This window comes from Microtus oregoni, unplaced genomic scaffold (assembly GCF_018167655.1).
Source record: "Microtus oregoni isolate MIOR12 unplaced genomic scaffold, Mior012 000004F_ref0000308, whole genome shotgun sequence".
In the NCBI taxonomy this organism is placed as follows: Eukaryota; Metazoa; Chordata; class Mammalia; order Rodentia; family Cricetidae; genus Microtus; species Microtus oregoni.
In genome coordinates, this window is record NW_024543063.1 from 5,268,235 (window position 1) to 5,287,316 (window position 19,082).

Below are 19,082 nucleotides of genomic sequence, written 5' to 3' on the forward strand. Positions count from 1 at the left end.
CCTTTAGATTTATTTCCCCATTGCTGAGCAGGTACCAGCCCCTAACCTCTGCCCAGTATGCTGCATGGCAAGGTTTCCCTCCTCCAACAGTTCATGGAAACACGGCCTTTTCCTGGGCCTGTGGGAACCCCAGTGGCGCATTCTCTGCTCTTCCTGGCTGGTTCTTTGCCAGCTTCAGCGATCTCAGGGACAGGTGTGGCAGGAACTGTTAAGGTCAAATGACCCTCTGGGTAGGCTCTATTCTGAGTTGTAGAACCAAAGATTCAGTTCCCTTACAAGCAGAGAAGCTATGGCTGTCATGAGTCAGAACCTGCTGGGTCTCACTTAAGGGCACTGTCACACTTGTCTGGCAATTTGTGTCATGGCCAGGTATACACCCAGCTTGGTCAATCAGTCCATCTAATCTTCTTTTCCAGCTTTCTCTGCAACCCTCATCCTGAGGGCCTGTGTTGTCTGCTGCATGTTCCAGGGTCTCACTGTCTCCATGTCACCGGTCCTACCTTTACCATATGGGTTCTCATTCTGGCTTGCTTCCTCCATTGCCTTTCACGTTAGCCTAGTTTTCCCCTACATTTTTAGTCTGAGTTAACATGCTATTTACTGGGGGTTGGGACGTTTGAATGTTTTCAGTCCTACACGTCACTTCTATTCATACCGATAGCCAAGTCTGAGCGTCTGGCTAAGATTTTATTGTTCTCTTCCTAGGCTCCTCACTCAGGCAAAGCAAACTGTACAGACCAGACAGCTCCCTGGCTGGTGGCATAACCTGCCAGTCATTGCCTGGTTGGCCAGAGGACCCAGCTTCTGGACAGTTCCTGGGGCGACTGCCTCTGGTACACACTCCGTATTCTTTACTTTGCTCAACAGAGAAGAGTCACACTATAACCCGCCAGGTTACTGCAAATGGCCAAGATGAGGCTCCAGGTGCTCAGCAGCTCCCAGAGGGACAATCATATACGGTTAAGTGGCATTCCTACCTTGTGTTTCCTGACGACAGAGAAAGAGAGGGGTCCTCACAAGTGCCTATCTTCATGGAAGACGTCAGAGCACTTAAGAACATGTGAACTGAATCTGGACAGACCCCAAGAGAGGAAAGCTGAGACTCGACTAACTAGACTAGTGTCATCTCAGGACATGAAGGTACGATTTTGAGGCCAGGGCCCTAAATGGCGATTTCTGGTAAGGGTGGCATAGTGGGCTCTGCATGCCGGGTATAGGGGGACTTATTTTGAAGGACTCGGGAAGCTGTGAGGTGGCCAAGGATGTCTTACAACCCTTTCTACGGGTGAAAACAATGTGGGAAGACTGCTTCAGTACCCAGGGTTTTGCCACGGCATGAACTTCAGGCTGCTTCTTTTAATCTACCAATACACCACCATTACCAGTCTGACACCCATATTGAGGGCAACAGGATCTATGGAATCACTGGACCTTGGCCTATGTCCCAAGTTCGAGAACTCCTTACCAGTCCTCCCAGGACATGGCCCTATCTTTTTAGACACTAGTATGAGGGAAAGCTTCTGGAATGGGCAAAGGCTGTTCATGTTCACCACAGCTCTGCCCTCATGTTCACCACAGCTCTGCCCAACATGGACCCTCAGTTCCCATAGTGAAGGAAGGTAGGACATGGGTTTATTAGAACCAGGCTTTTCTTCTCTAAAGAGAAATGTTTGCTAACACAAATGGCTGGCTTGATACCTAATCACCTGTGAGGAGTGGCTAGAAAGCGCAACAAAAACAAGAGGAGGCCACTAAAGACGCAGTGTGGAGAAACACAACACAGACACATCCAGAGCCCACTGCTTAACCTAAGCCGTCTTAGCTCCTCTCTTTTCCGTGTGGATGCCTGCCTGGCAGGTGATCCTGTCAAAGGCTGCGCAAGAAACCCTGTTCACCACAGTTCTGCTGGAAGCCTAGGAAAATTTTTGGGGAAACTCTGGCGGCCTCAGGAAATTTGAAAATGAGAGCAAATGAGTCCAAAGCTGAGATTTGAGAGAAGTCTTTATGCCACTCAACATGTACAAACATTCTCGACAAGGCCTCCACCATGTACTTAAAACTGTGATTCACGGACAGGCAGTGTGACCTCAGCATCAGCCCATGTGCTGTCTAGTGTGTGATACAGGTCATAGGAAGGAAGAGGGGGTCACAGGCTTTATCTTTCAAATTCTTTGGCAAAAGTATTCCTAGCCATGTAACCATACTCTAAGATTTTATTAAGCACGTTGAGAACAGTGGATCTGTAGCAATCTGGGATCTTTCTTAGATGGGGTATTTTTAAGTAGGTGAAGGTGAAAATCACCTCTGGGACAGACAATGAAAAAGTGCCTACTACAGACCATGGTTGCTGGTGGATAGCCTTCTATTGTTTTACCTTACGTTGTTATTGAGGAGTGTGAGCATGTGGAGCTCAGAGGAAAACTCGAGTCATTCTCTTTCCATTTTGACATGGGTTCTGAGGATCAAACTCAGGTCACCAGGCTTGTGCACAGCACCTTTGCCACTGAACTGTATTGTCAGCCCATTACATTAGTGTTTTTTTTTTTTTTTTTTTTTTTTTTTTTTTTTTTTTTGGTTTTTCGAGATAGGGTTTCTCTGTGGTTTTGAAGCCTGTCCTGGAACTAGCTCTTGTAGACCAGGCTGGCCTCGAACTCACAGAGATCCGCCTGCCTCTACCTCCCGAGTGCTGGGATTAAAGGCGTGCGCCACCACAGCCCGGCCCATTAGTGGTATTTTTACAATAAAAATTTATTGCTGGGTTGTCAGCAAAAACCCTGATGTCAGGACGGATGCCGCAGTGGTTAAGAGCACTGATGGCTGCTCTTCCCAAAACTCATGGTGGTTCACAACTGTTTATAATGGGATCTGATTCCTTCTTCTGGCAAGCAGGAGTCCGTGCGGACACAACACTCATAATACTTAAAATAAATAAATAAACAAACAAACAAAACCCTGACTGTTCTGTCCACAGGAATCTTGGAGATTTTAGGTTTAGGAAAGAATAAAGCGATTCAACTAAAGGTTAAGCAAATCACAACCCGTCAGAGTTGCCAGGGGGAGGGGGAGGAAATCCAGGGTGGCTTTAGGTTGCTCCGAGAGCTTTCAGCGCAGTGCACTCACAGAAGTGAGTGGAGTAGGCTGGAAGGCAGTCAGTCCACAGAGCTGCTCTACAGCGCTGACTGCTTTTCAGGTGCATACCTTGCTGCCTGTTGAGTAGGAATACAGGGTGGCTGTAAGGTTCTCAGTACTTGAACATAACAAAAAGGGAGGTCACCCACATCGGAAGACCCCGCTCCCATACTCCCTGAACAGTGGGTAGAAACACCAAGATGAGTTGAGTGTTGTGCACATCATCCTAGAATGGAGGAGACTGGGGTGAAGGCTTGGGCCACACAAAACTAACAGAAAGCAAACAAATGAGCAAGAGCAGGAGACTGGGAGGAAAAGAGGCAAAGCGGTGTACAGCCAAGACCTGGACTCTGCCTCAGCTCCTTAGAAAGACTGTAAAAGGAAGTGACCTGCTGGGGTGGGGTGTTTAAGAAATAATCAGAGATGCGACCCTCCTTCTGAAGGTGCTTCATTCTCTGAGCTCTTGAGAACACACGACTTAGACTAAAGTCTGAGCAGCAGTCTCCCAAGCAGAGCCATGACCCAGGAGGCAGAGGTTGATAGTGTGTTCAAGCTGCCCAAGAGCTTTCCTTCCTTCCCCAGGCCAGACCACTCCTACCAGTTTTCCATTGAGACCTGGCCTCTTCACAAGCTTGGGGAATCACACTTCTTTAGCAGAACTAAAATTTCAGTTTGTTGGGGTCCCAAGGACTGTTAGAATGCTGCTTTGGCCTGGGTGGGGAGATCAAGAAGCTACCAGCCTGGAGGTCAGGCACAAGCTACTGCTCACTGGGAGGAGTGAGGTGAAGGGTTCTAGAACTATTTCTAAGGGATTTCCACTTAACAGAATGAGAGGGTATTGGCTATCTGGAAATGTCAAGTCACAAATTATCTGACCTCTAATAAAATGCTACTGTATAATGCCCTGAGGTTAGCACCAGTCTCAGCGCAGCCTGAGGCAGGCTGGTCTCGCATCTGACTGACAGGGACTAGTGTCATTTCTTCACTGAAGCACTCCTGTGAGGAGTCCTATCATTGATGCTAGCACTGTCAATCAGGCACCAGGATCACTGGGCACCGAGAGTGCTGACGAGTGTATGGTGGCATTAGTATCTGGCTGCTGAGTACCCAGTAACACCAACACTGGCAGAGGGTTGTCTCAGCACTCCCCCAGGCTCTGAGAGGAGAATGCTGGGGCACCTGAGCAAGTCCTGGATCACTGGGGTACCACCATTCACTCTGTTGGGCCCCATCCTTCCTGCTCTGTTCATTTAGGTTTGTGGCCTGTCAGATGAGGTCACCCCTTGTGGCTAACTGACCCAATTTCTGATACCAAGTGGGAAGCAAGACTGACCTTGCAAAGGTCACCAAACCCAGAGGATGACAGGCAGGAAGACTGGCACTTGAGTGCGAACACTAGGCAGGCAGTGAATAAAACCAGACATGCATTTATTCTGCATTAGATCTCACTAGTTTAAGTGTCTAAAAAAACTAGAATAAGTCTACTAGCCTCTCTCGACAGGTCCGACCCTCAAGGGCTCTACCCTGAGGAAGTATGGTAACTGCTGCTGCTAAGCCTGCCAAGGCCCGTGAGACTCCCCTATGAGGGCTTGGAACCACTGGCAAGTCAGAAGGAAGCCACAGTGCAGGCCTGGCAGCACCAGAGACTGAGCTCATTCCCCAGATACTTCCTCTTGCTGGAAAGCAAAGACAGAGCTCTGTTAAAGAAGCCCTGGCTCATGCTATGACAACTGCAGAGTCAGCCACCACCCTTCTTAGGGAGCTCAGCCTGCTGTGTCTGGGTAGCATATGAGAGAAGATTCCCTGCCTTTGGTTTGGATCATCGAGCTCTAGGTACTAAGTCTCCAAAACATCCTTGCCACATGCGGAGCCGAAGGAAGAGCTGATACCCAGCAGCTGGATTCCTGCTACATCTGGAGAAACTGAGTAATGTGCCTTTCACGGTCCCTTTGTATTTCTCTTCAAGAGTTGCTTGACCCAGTATCTTTGTGTCTGCTCTATACAATGAAAATACAAACTAATTGAGAATAGAAAAAAATAATTAAAGCATCAAATTGTACAAATTACAAATCTGTTCCAAAATATACTTACATTAAATAAAATACGCATTTCAGTAAGATCTACAGTGAATGACTATGCATTCCGGGAAGCTTCACATCTAGGCAGGGCCAACATTCGTGGAAGAAGCTAAGAGAATGTGCATCCAATCACAGTTTATAGCGGGTTTCTTATTGCCAATCTGCCAGTCACACCAAACATGTCATTACATCACGTGTGCAGGACACCGATTTTGTTGGGGGTAAGGGAAGCAAGTGCTATCCTCAATGGTGAGTTCATTACAACTTCGGAGGAATCCCACAGCCTAGACAGAGTTTCAGGAAACATGTTAAGGGAAGCGGACAACGCTCTCGAAGCCCAGACACTTTCTTGCTGTATTGTGTAGTCAGGAGGATGGTCTTCTTCAGGACAAGGTCGCAAGACTGGGACAAGCCCAAGGGGCTGACAGGGAGTATGAGGATGGGGAGGAGGGCTACCTCTAGCTGTTTCACATCAGAGACAACTGTGACAAAGTCCTCAGCACTGCAATCTCCCCTCTTATCATCTGGCATAGCGTTTGATGTATTCATCCACTTTGTCCCGGAAATCTTCCTGCAGGGGGAGAAGATAAAGCAGAGAAGAGTAAGAGAGCAAAGTCTCCTTGAAGTGAAGGACTCTATGGAGAAGCCTGGCTTCATGTCACCAACGGTGCCATCTCTCCATAACCCTAGTACGAACTGTGCAGGGGACAGTGCAGTGTGCGGCGGGGAGGGGCACAGCACAAGTCAGAGCAGTGGAGAACCTGAGGGCATCTCATCCCACACCCTCACTCGTGCCAACAGGAACATCAAGTCTGAAAAAGCATGTTCATGGTCCCAATGCCAACACTCTTCTACACGGCTGCTCTTTTGCTGGGAGGCCCTGATGGTCGGAAGCTGAAGTCTACCCTGGCCTGGCAACTCTGAGTAAGCTCAGAAACATGGACAACTCCCTTCCCCTGGCAGAAGGAGCCCTGTTCTCTACCTGACCTCATCTGGAGATTGCTACTAGGCCCAGATGCCCGACCCTAGTATGACCCTGGACACAATTCCCTGAAGCTACCCCCTGCTGCTGATAAGGCAATCAGACATTGTGCTAGGAACACAACACTAGGACCATGCTTCCAAAGATTTGTATACGGAGCTTTACGACAGGAGTGTACTGGTTTACGTAAATTAAGCAATTCCCCAGCTACCACCCCAATTCTATATATCCCCTATACTTTGGTTCACTGAAGTTTAATCTCCTGAAGGGCTATTTCTGTTGTATTCACAAGCTAGACAAGGCCATGCTTGCCACTTCTGCTCCCTTTGCCCCCATGGCCCAGTGGCCAATGGACCATGGAGGAGGGGTCCCACCCTACCTGCACCCACCATACCCGGAGAAAGGCAATGGGCCACAGAGCTTACCATCCTCTCACATCAAAGACAATGCACACTGGGGCTCCCGAGATGATAAAACACAGCAGAGTCTCTAGGACTCACCCAGCACAGTCTGAGTGGAAAAGCCTTCTGAGATCTGGGCCAGTGCCCTAGGTTTTCCCTAGTCTGTTCTCTTCAAGGTTAGCAGTCAATTCCCATGGGGCTGAAGCTCTCAAACAGCTTCCTCTAACACCTTAGCTATAGGTCACTACTGTCCCCACTGCACAGCTATAAGCTTTGTTTTCTAAGGCCTGAAGCATGGAGGGTTCCCCTGTTTGTTCTTCACAGAAATGAGCAGGATAAAGGCAAAGACCTGGTACATCCTGAGAGGCTGCTGTGCTCTCTTAAAAGTGTGCCTACCTATAACAGCCTCTCTGCAATAGGGCCCCACCCTAGCCAGCTCCTGCTTATTCTTAAGGCCAAAAGTTTCAAAACCTTTTCTCAGTTTGAACACTATGAGGAGGTCAGAGACTTGCTTCCAGTCTAAGTGGCGACCTGACTATAGGTGACTCTGCTGCTGCCTCTCCACATCTGTGCACACGGTTGTATGCCACACTGGCCATTCACTTGAGATACAGGAGTTTGCGGAAGGTTGTGCAGAAACTTCAAAATGCCTTCGAGATCACTTCTAGTTTCCAGAGCTGAGCAATGCTGGCGCTTACCAGAAACTACCTTAGAATGTTAACTGAGGACAAAAGATTTCTCTTCCACCTTGACTCCTTTTGTTCTGTTCATTTCTGGGCAAACCCAGTGCCAGGTCCACAGGAGGCTTCCTACTGCAGTTCCTGTTGCCTCTAACTTCCTCTTTCATTTTTAAGAACACAAGACTTTAAATGAAGGCCATGGATGCTGGAGCCCAAGAGTGTAGCCCCATGACTAATTTAAGTAAGTATACCCAGTTGGAGGAGGTAATACAGGACACATGGTCAATAGCCACACAGGTCACTAAAGGATCAGAGAGTGTTCCTAGCCAGGTGTGGCAGCAAATCTGTCTAGTCTCAGCAAGTCTGGAAGTGTATCCCAAGAACAGGTTTTAGGGCTACCCTGGCAAGACCTCATTTCTGAGAAAAGGAGATGGGGTTTTAGAAATATTTGGCTTGAATGCACAAGGCCCCAGGTTCAACCCCTAGCAATGCAAAATGAATTTACAAACAAATCTCAATCATGTGTGGTGGCGCACGCCTTTAGTTCCAGGACTCAAGAGGCAGTGATTTACATAGAGAGCTCTAGGCCAGCCAGGGCTACAGAGTGAGACCCTATCTCAAACAATTAAACAGGCAAGCCTCTTTGCTGCTTACTGAAGCCAAACAACTTGAGTCACTTCAACCAGATCACACTAGACACTTCTCTACATTCCTACTCAGGTTACACAGGACTGCTGCTGGTCCTTTGTAGGAATCCCTTTGTCTAGCAGTGCTCTGTCATGGACCCACACATAGGCCCCACAGTACAGTCACAAGTGCATGATGGCAACTCTATCAGCTTGGTACACTTACGCTGGCTTCTCAGGGGGCTTTTTTTTTTTTTAAATCACAAGCACTTCATACCCATCTGAAGTAGGCAAGACAGAAAGTGTTCAATGTACAGAAAAAGCTCTGTCCCTGATGTGCAAATGACTAGCCAGAGTCAGGCCCTCAGCAGACACATCAGAAAAAAAAAATCAAAATACAAACCATCTTCTATGAAGTGGCTCAAAAATAAAAGCAAACTATTCAGAGGAACTAAGTAATCACACTGTCACACCTGATCTACAAAGAAGTTTAAAAGCAGAGGGCAAAAGTAGCCTTCCAGAGCAGCGTGCAGTGAAGTGCATCAACCTATCAGGCATGGACTTGTGCCCTAATGAGCCTAAAAGCCAGCCCACTATTCAAATCAAGGATCCAGCGATCCGGCTGTAGGACTAAACCAAATCCAGTATATTTAAGATGTAGTTGTGTTTACTGACATGCAGTTTACAGCAGGGAAACATCCTGTGGGGAAAACAGCCCAGGAAGGAGCTTTTGATCTGATCAAAAACAAAAAAAAACTGAAGATTAAGTGGAATGGACTAGAGTCCATTATTTTGGGTAAAAGCAAACACACAAGATCTCAGCAAAGGGTGTGGAAAGAGGCAGGTGGCCTGATGTGACCCATCCTTCCTTCCATGTTCCTCAACAGTGAGTCTTGCAACAGTGAGTGCTCTACCACAGAGTTATACCCCAGCTCTACCTTACTGCTAATGAGGTAATGTGCCTGCTATATTACTCACACGGAAATATTATTATGATTTTACCTGTAAATAAAAGCCACTTTTGCTATGATCAAACCACACATTGACTGAGACACAGATGCTTTAAATGGCTACCCCACACCCACCACTTAAGTTCTCACTTACCCAATGCAGAGGCTCCTTTTACCTATGAGTCTACCTAGAAGCAGCCCGTTTGCCAGCTCACCTTGTCTCGTAAATGATGCTCTGCTGCTTCAATATTCAGTGGATCATCAAAATTCAAGAGATCCTTAAAAAGAGAGCAACTCACAATGAGTGTGGGGAAGAATTTGCTTTCCCACTGTCCGGCAGTGAATGGTACAGCAACCTAGACAGCGCCCCGCCCCAAGCACTCAAAATCCCTCACAGCACAGTGTCAAGGGCGGGCGATTTTCAAAATGGTGAATGGCAGTTGAGAAAATGTCAAGAGTATGTTTACACAGACTATGCCATTCTGAGGTACTGGAGAAGACAGCAATCACATTAATCTGATGCTTTCTGATAACTGGTGATGGACAACCATTCCGAGTGTTTTCCTGTGTGTGTGTGTTTGTGTGTGCACACATGAGTGCACATACTTATGGAAGCCAGAAGACGACACCAGATCCCCTGGAACTAGTTTATAGGAAGCTGTGAGCTGGGTCTTCCGGAAGATCAGCCAGTATTTTTAACCACCAAATCATTTCTCTGGCCTTGAATAACCATTCTTAACAATGGGGTTCTTCAATAGAATGTCATTATTTGTGTGATAGTTCCTGAGTGTAGGGGTACAGGTGGGTAATAGGTATATCTAGAGGCCAGGGGTCAATGTCACTCCTTAGGGAGCCTTGTTTTTTCTCAGATAGGGTTTTTTACTGGTTCCTGGAACTCACTAATTAGGCTAAGCTGGCCAGCAACCTCCAGCGATCCTATCTCCATATCTCCAGCACTATGCCCAGCTTTTCCACATCAGCTCTGTGAACTGAACTCAGGCCATCATGCTTGTACGGCAAGCATGTTATTGTTTCAGCTACCTCTCCAGCTTCACTGTTCACATTCTTATTATTATCATGTATGTGACAGTGTTATGCTGCACGCACAAGTGTTTAGAGGACAACTGTGGGATTTAACTCGGGTCATTGGACTGGCGCCTCCATCTGCTAAGCCATGCCACTGGCTCTTCATTTCTTTATTTTCTTTTGGAGATAGTATCTCTGCAGCACTAGCCTCAATTCACTATATAGATGAGGCTGGCCTCAAACTCAGGAGATCCATCTGCCTCTGTATCCCAAATGCTGGAACTAACACCACCACACCCTTCTCCATTTCCTTTAAAAAGCATTAGTTTCTTTCTCTCTCCTAATTTAATGTCTGCGGTATCTCCTCACTCAGAGTATACAGTTTTTCTTCTGACCTTGACTAATATTCTTATTTTTCTGACATTCTTTCAAAGGTAATCACTCAAAAATCCAATGGGAACAATATCTGGTACCCACAAACTGAGGGGAGCACAGACTCTTTCCACCTCTCAAAGAACACTCAATCTTCTTGAAAATCAGCCCATTGAGTCACTGCTTTTCAAAGAGCACTGAAAATGGCTTATTGCAGAAATATTACCTGCAGTACAGCGTTCCTCTCTAGGATAAAACAGAGCTATGACTATGAATCTATCAAGTGGGGTATGTGGCACATGCTAATTCCAGGACACAGGAAGTTGAAGCAGGAGGATCGACATGAGTTCGTGGTTTGCCTGGGTGACATAGTTGGGTCAAGGCCTTCAGAGTGAGACCTCATCCCAAAACAAAGATTATAATAAAACCTGCTATTTCATAAATTAAGACAAAAACATGTTAAAAACAAACAAAAAGCCTCAAATTCAATGTACTTCTGCCCATTAATTCCCTAAACAATTGCTAGTCAAAACAACCAACACACAACACACACACACACACACACACACACACACACTCACAACTGGGCAGACAAGATAGACTCCAGAACAGCTCTGTCCGGGCTGAGCAAATGTGACAGAGGAAGGCCTGCTTAGCTCATGTCCTCACTGGCTCACAGTCAAACTGAAAACATGAAGGGTCAACAGACAGTGAAGCCCAGAGGGAGGGGCTGAAGAGAAGCACCAGCTGCTCTTTCAGAAAACCTGGTTTGATTTCCAGCACCCACACAGTGGCTATCCAGCTGTAACAGCCCCATGGGATTCAACACCCTCTTTTGGTCTCTGTGGACACATGACACACACGCACTGCACAGACAAGATACAGGCCAAACACATGAAGATAAATAAATCCTTTTAAAAACGCAGTGAAACTCAACTTCTGGAGAGAATAATTAGGCTAAGGCTCTGGGATTACAAACACTGTTATGTCACCTAAGACGCCAAGGCCAACTTCAATGATTGAGCACGCAGGGAAAACTGAGCGCTGGAATCCAGGCCTGACCTCCAAATAGCGTATTCACAGGGAGACAGGGGAACCTGAAATGCCTTTAAAACACTGGCTCCCAGAAACTCCGCAACATAGGGCAGGGCCTCACAGGTTAGTGGAAGTTCCTTTAGTTGATGATTAAAGACAAACATGCTATGTCATAGATGACAAGGAGGAAGAGGCGCAGATATGCTCCAGAAGGCAGAAAATCTCCAAATATATCACTCTTAAAGGCCCCTAAGTTCCTGCATTACAGTGTAAAATCTGGTCATAAAATGGAAAGGATGGGTAGCTTAGAAGCTTCCATAGATTTTAAACTTGTGTTTCAAACCAGCACCCAGAAAACCAAGAAAAGGGAGAGGTGGCTAATAACATACTTACAGTAAATAAAGAGTTTAATCCCCAAACAACATCCTAAAAGAAAAAAAAAAAAAGAGAACAATTCTCAGGCTCCTATCCACTAAGAAATATGCATCATAAGCTATCAAACGTGCATGATAGTGCTTTTCCCAGACAGAACACAGGAGCCCTGTACTCAAGTCTAACCTCTGACCACTGCCTTTCATGCTCAGAAAGATGCAGGGACCACAGGCCATGCTTGACCTCCTGTAGTTACAGAATGGAATTCTAACATTTACCTTCAAAACAAAGCCTGCTACTTTGTAACATTACTCCCTCTTACAGTTCAGTGAGAAATCACTCCATTACATCTTTTTTTTTCATTTTAAATATTTATTTATTTATTATGTATACAATATTCTGTCTGTGTGTCTGCTTGCAGGCCAGAAGAGGGCACCAGACCTTATCACAGATGGTTGTGAGCCACCATGTGGTTGCTGGGAATCGAACTCAGGACCCCTGGAAGAACAGGCAATGCTCCCAACCGCTGAGCCATTTCTCCAGCCCCACTCCACTACATCTTCTTGATCGTCTCTAGTTATTTCAAGAATTAAGGGAGACTTTCCCTTCTAAGAAACCTAATTCCCACTAAAAACCACTGTTTATCTGTGTTCACAAATTTGATCTTCAGATGAGAGCCATGGCAACCACAGACTCCTTCTACTTGATATTTCAACTCCAAAGTCTTGTTCTTTCAAGCTGATTCTCAAGGATAGCCCATTGTTACGTGCTAGCGCTAATTTTATTTACTGTTCTGATCTCTTCCACCTATCTGTCTTGGCAAATTTGACCTTCTGGTGTGAGCTAGTGACTGTCACTGGAGGTGAAGCCATGCATTAAGCCTGAAAGAGGGGGCTAGACATCTGAGCTGACAGCAGGCTACTGCCCCAAGTAGTACAGACACTAGAGGAAATGGCAGCCATCCCAGAGAATTACAAAAGAAGCAGATGTCATGAGTGGATGGCTGGAGGAGACTACCTTCTAGGTAATGGGACAATCTGGCAGTTAAATCCTGAGGACAGGACACGGGAAATGGCTGGGTGGTCCACCGTCAGAACACAGTTTAGAAGGAACAGGACTATATTAAGTCTACATATTCTGACATGGAATCAAAGGTCAAATTTTCTCCCCTGTGGAGGCTATTCAGTAATAATCTACCCATCACTTCACAATCCTTCTGACTCAGGAAGTAACCTACACACTTTGCAGCTCTTCCAGATACCCAGAAAGGCTCAAAATAGCTCCAGTGAATAAACAAGACCACTAGACTTTCTCTTGTGGTTCTGAAACCTACAGCTTGACTCTTGAGTGGTACAATATTGGTCAACAAGGACTCTGATCCAATTAGAACTGGTTACTTGGTGGAGCAGACCCAGGTGTGTAGTTCTGAAAAGAGGAAAAAAGGGTGCAAATCTTACAGGAGAGCAGCTGCCTGAGGACTACAGAAGGAATGCTCTCACCTTCAATGTCCTAGTGGGAGCCCAGCCAGTGCCATCAATTGAGTGTTCTCTTAGTAAACTGAAAGACAAAAACACATGTTAATGAGGAGCCGCAGCTATTCACCATAAAGGAATGAACTGTACTACGAAGCCTGTCTCTTCTTGACTGTGTAGTCTTCTGTCCTATTGAGGACAGTCTTCACCTCCAAAGCTGTATTTCAGTTACAATGTCTCCTGTTACTCTGTCTAGTGACTCTGTGGAATATTATTAGTCCTTCACATGGAAGTCTAAGCAAAGGAAAGGAAATGGGGTTTTTTGTTTGTTTTTGAGACAGGGTGTCAGATGTTGTCCTAGCCTGCCTAAAACTTGCTACATACTTGAGGTTAACTCAAGCTTGTGTCAATTCTCCAGTCTCTGCCATCTGAGTGCTTGGATTACAGGCATGTCCCATCAAAAAAGCATTATTAAAACAACATACACACACAAAAAAGTTTTTTAATAGCCAGGAACAGTGACAGCAATAAAAATGATAAGAATCTACAATTTATCTGTCAGAAATAATCCGAAACAAAAATCCCCCAACAGGAAACCATTTTACCTATGAAGAAGGAACCATTTGCCCAAAGTGAGCATCCACAGCCTCCAATGTGGGAGAGGCTGGTCTCTCTTCTCACCCACACCCCCAACTCTGGAGAGCAGCAAGCCACAACCTCATGGGGCTCATGCATGTTTCCTGGTGATCAGTGCGGCTGAGTGCCTCACAGGCTGAGTGCTTGGATTACAGGCATGAATGGTATCCTCCTGTAGTCTGAGACCCTTTGTCCAGTGTCCGTGCTTTCAAAATGATTACACACACGGATAAGTAGTTCAGGGATCCTCTTTCAATTTTGTGTTTACGGTTTATCATTTGTTTTGAGACAGAGTCTCACTAATGAATATGAAACCCTGGTTGACCTGGAACTCAGAGATCCAAAAGGCATGTGTATCCTACCTGACAGTATTTTTAAAGCTTCTGTATGGGTTTGATGGCAATGACTGCATTTCCCAGACAAAAAAAATAAAAGACCAAACAAGAGGCACCAGGTACAGTTCATCTTTCTTACCTAATGCTAATGCTTAGGGAGGAGAATAGAGAAACAGAGGTACGCTAAGAGCAGCCTCAGGTTCTAACACTTTATAACTAACATGAGAAGCCTGCTTCCCAGGTGGCCAAACATGAGGCCACCCCAGTCCTACTGTCAGAGAGGTTCAGCATCACCTGCAGTTGGTCTAGACTAGACAGCCACCATTAATACCCTGAACTACTAGACTAATGGTCCAAACAGGTAAAAAAAAAAAAAACAAAAACCAAAACTCAAATGCTGCCTACTATGAAAATAAGCCCCCCTTTATCTTTTCCAGCTTTTTCTCAGAGAGCAGTAACCTTCCAGGGACAGTTGGGACACAGTCTACAGCTGACGAGATCCATTATGGAAAGCGTCTTCAGTAGTGCCTGCCTGAGATCACTGACGCCAGGCTCCTGCAGTTTTATTCTTACCCCACCACCATCCTCTCCTTGTTAGCGTACATCAGCCATAAACCGGGACTGTGGTTGCTCTCTCAAGGAGATGGATGCTGCATAATAAGGGCCCTCGTTATAGCAATAGTAAGGTGTGGCCCAGGCATGTCTGAATTGTAGCCAAGAGACCCCCTTGCGGGAGTGAATCTGAAGAGGCTCACAGATGTGCAGAAGGGAGGAAGAAACTCACCTTAGACATATTTCCCCTGTTTCTGTGATATTGGGATGCCAGATTTTAGTCAAGCATTTCACCCTGGGAGGCTGCAACATAGAGAAAGGTCACAAATCTCCCAATCTACATCTGCAATGTAAGTAAGCACGTGTGCGCGTGCACCCCCCCCCCCCCACCCCCATTCTTCGGTCCCAAACTCCAACCAAGAACCCAAATTGCTATGCTAAGTCACAGACTCACACCTGACCATTACTGCTTCAAACAGAACAAATCACCTTTTCAGTCAGATGTGTCTGCAGACTCTAGTGCGACAGTTCCTAGACCAGGGTTAGTCTATTTAGTCTTTATTTATTTGCATGTGTATGTGTCCATGAATATATGTGCACATTGCATGCAAGTGTGGTGTAGGATCCCTCAGAGCTGGACTTACCAATATGTGCTCTCATTCCACACCTTCAACTACAGCTCTGATTGGCCCATGCCACCTAATCCCTGGCTCAAAACCAAACGATGTGGCCACCACCCCACCCCACGCTCCAAAGCTGGTGCTCTCACTTTCTTTTTGGAATCCCGATAAATCCGTTTTCAGCCATTTACCCATCTGTCTAGCTACTTACCATTTTTATCACTTAAACTGCCTATATATCACCTTACTCCCTGATGATCTATCCTCAAAAGTCAAAGTCCTTTGTCAGTCTCGAGTATAGTTAGTATGGAATATGATCTTTTTGTTGTTGTTTTGTTTTTCGAGATGAGGTTTCTCTGTACAGCCCTGCCTGTTCTGGAACTCACTCTGTAGACCAGGCTGGCCTCTAACTCAGAGGTCTGCCTGCTTCTGCCTCCTGAGTGCTGGGATTAAAGGTGTGTGTCACCACTGTCTTGTAATATCATCTTTGAGGAACTAATATGTAGCTATAGGCTATCAATTACCTGAAATTCTAATATTATTGGCCCCTGGAGCTTTGGTATTATACCATTAAATAAAATCAGTCTAAAAAAATGTGCCCTCCCCATTTAAAAAATTTACATGAAACACACAAGAACACCTGCACAATGAATAGCTGTTGGACAAATGAGTTTCTGTGCTGAAAGTCTCATACTGCTGCTAATGCCACAAGAAAAACACAGTGAGTTTGCGTTGAAAGCACAGCTCCCAAGGCAGTGCCCACATGTCTCCATGCCTTGTCCCTGGTGTGTAGGTGTGGAGTGAGGTTTAGGCACAGGCTACTCACCACCATGTTGTAGGCTTCAGGAACTTCAGTTTCAAACTGAAATTTTCCACCCTGGTAGTAACCCTCATCTATTAAAAACACAAAACAAAACAAAAAAAGCTTTAAATAAAAAAAAAAAAGGAAACAAAAGCAAACATGAAGTTAGGATGTGGCAAACAGAGAATGAAGAGGTTAAAAACAGGACCACAGAGTCCCCAGGTTCCTTTAGCAAAGCTGCACACTGCAGAGCCTTGTCCTGTCCCAACACTGCCACCATTACGACCTGTTTCATGGGCAAAGGTGCTCTCAAAGAAGGGGAGGGTGTCCTTCAGGAGACTGGCTCTTTTTGCAGGGCACTATGGTTAGTGTCATCCTCTTAACACACCTCCTGTATGTATGAGTTTTACTGGTCGGCCTCCGGATTCCCTATGAGGATGCCATTTCCATAGGGAGACTGATGAGATATGACTGCTGTTTTTCCAGACCTATGCACAACTTCCAATCACTCCACGCATGCTTACTCAGCACCCTACCCCCAAGACGGCTCAGGACTCAGGGCACAGTGAGAATTCGAGAGTTATAACCACTGCCTCAGTGAGTGCTTGGTGAAGCTTCCAGGAGAAAACAGGCCCTTAGGAGACAGGTGCTGGCAAGAACCCAGGAGGATGTCTACAGATTGCACAGCACAGACCCTCTTGCCTATTTGGACCCAACCTAGCTTCAAGAAGGGGCTGAAGGGGCTGCTGCCAGCAGAGGGTGCCACAGCCTCTCGGTCTACCTGTGGCATGACTAGCACAGACCTCATCATGAAGATGCAACACCAAGGCCAACTGCTTCATTTATTATTATTTTTTTAACATATTGGATACATAAAGGAAGTCATCAGCATCAAATAAATGTCACTAAAAGCAGGTTTTTCTTAAAGAACTTTGATGTTGTAGGCTAGTAAGACGGCTCAGTAAGCTAAGGTGCTTACTGCCAGACCTGAAGCCCTGAGTTCAATCTCCAGGACCCACAAGGGAACCAACTCCTTCAATGTCCTCTGACCTCCACTCAAGAAATCTGAGGCCAGCACTATGTTATCCAACAATTAAAAAGCCATTACCGATCTTAGCATTCATACTCTGGCACTATTTGTCCCTAGTTTTCACAGTCCTTGATAACTGTTAGTGTGGCTGAAATAGCTGGTTATTTCTACTTCTTCCCAAAGAATTAGTGTACAGTTCTTGTTAGCAAAAGGAATATTTTGGGGCCACTCAAGTAAAAAGCTCCTACAAGATTTGCCTTTGCTTTTGTTAATGTTTTAGTTAAGGTGCACAATTTGTGTGGGTGTCCACAGAAGCCTACAGAGTCTAAGAGCCCCCTTCCCCATTCCGCAGAGCTTAAGTTACACGCAATAGGAACCTGAAGTAAGTGCTGTGATCACCTGGAAGAGCAGCAACAACTCTACACACCCTTAACTGTTGATTTAGAACACCTTAGCCAGTTCAGTTATTTATCTGGGGGGTGTGCATATTGAGAGGGGCATTTCTCTGCACGGCCATGGCTGTGCTGGAACTCACTTTGTAGACCACACTGACCTCAAACTCACAGCTTGGCTACACCTAGATAGGTTTCCATTTCTAAGAAGTTCTACTTCATGGATTCAGTCTTTCACAAAGATTAGATAGATGTCAGTCACTCGGTTCACAGAATATGTATTTTGTTTTCTTCCACTCCCAATTGGCTATTTCCTCTGTTTGATACATTAATCAGATGTCAGTTTGACCGAGTTGAGAACAGCCTAGGAGATAATAAGGCACAGCTTTGGGGCTGGAGAGATGGCTCAGTGGTTAAGAGCACTGACTGCTCTTCCAGAGGACCCGGGTTCGATTCCCAGCACCCACATGGCAGCTCACAACTGTCTGAAAATGCAGTTCCATGAGATCTGACACCTTCACACCAACAAACATAATAAAGTTAAGTAAATAAATAAAAAAAAAGTTTAAAAAAAAAATAAGGCACAGCTTTAGAAGTGTCTGTGAGCCTTTCCAGAAACAAATTGTGAGGACTCAGACCTAAGGAGCCATTCAGTTTGGTTATGACTATGGAAGTTGGACCTGGCTGGAGTAAAGGCCACATTATGTATGAAGCTCTGGGGGTTGGTTCTTGCCCTGGCCTTTTCCAATACTGCTTTTCTTCTGTTTGGCATGATGTAAGATCTACTATGCCCTCCCTACATAATGGACTGCCACCCCTAAATGTTGAGCAACTCAAATCATTCCTCTTTTTAAAATGTCTCTGTTAGGTCATTTACTTTTTGTAAATACACCTGGATTTGTGACATAGTAACAAGTCTTGGAGAAAGACACTTGCTTGCTAAGTTTAGCTACAAATAAGAACTTCTCATGTAGGAGGCATCTTTATATACAGTACATCCATGTGACCCAAAGGTTTGGCTGACCTTGTTCTCTTGTAATCTAACTTCAACCACCATGGTACAGAATATTTACGTCAGGCTTCTTCACTCCAGACCAGAGCCACTCTAAGTTCTCCCACAGTAATCCAGTACAAGGCTGTGCTGAGACAACACCCCCTCCCTGACCATACGGTCTTCTCTCTAGCTGGCTTCCTATTTCATTGACTACAATTACTCTGGTTTTGCTGTCTACCAGTCACACAAATGTTAGTGTTTCTAATGTGTTTCTTCTTTCATCATGTTCCTTCTGTCCCAGCAAAGCTTTTATTTAACAATTAGAATGTCTTAAGTAACTAAGATTTATCTCCATTTGATTTCCTCTTTAATGAACTCCTCCCAGGAAACGACCTGCTTCTTAGCACTTCCCTATTCAAAGCTGCCATCAGGCCTGACCCTTCACTTTACTACACTGGTTTGTAGCACACAGTGCAGCCAAGGAGTGGATTACACAGCAGAAGGTCCAAGCTCAGCTCTGCCCCAGGTTTTAGAATGATGACCGCAGCTGGTGAGCTCTTGTGACTCCCTTCCTGGCTCCACAGCCCACATGCCCAAG

The 19,082-nt window shown here is 45.7% G+C and overlaps 1 protein-coding gene across 5 annotated transcripts in view; it reads right to left on the reverse strand.

The window, feature by feature from the left end:
* The window catches only part of Ube2f (ubiquitin conjugating enzyme E2 F (putative)), a 56,198-nt gene that overhangs the window by 3,364 nt on the left and 33,752 nt on the right, over nt 1-19,082 (reverse strand). For 3 of the 5 annotated variants that reach the window (XM_041649716.1, XM_041649717.1, XM_041649719.1), the window contains 6 exons: nt 16,093-16,160; nt 14,879-14,949; nt 13,151-13,208; nt 11,673-11,705; nt 9,062-9,124; nt 5,202-5,778 (listed from right to left, as the gene is read on the reverse strand). In XM_041649716.1, coding sequence (XP_041505650.1) covers nt 5,728-5,778; nt 9,062-9,124; nt 11,673-11,705; nt 13,151-13,208; nt 14,879-14,949; nt 16,093-16,160 — 344 coding nt within the window. In that variant the 3' untranslated portion in view covers nt 5,202-5,727. Of the gene's footprint in view, nt 1-5,201; nt 5,779-9,061; nt 9,125-11,672; nt 11,706-13,150; nt 13,209-14,878; nt 14,950-16,092; nt 16,161-19,082 lie in introns of those variants that run through there. The other 2 variants (XR_005974143.1, XM_041649718.1) reach the window with 2 other exon arrangements.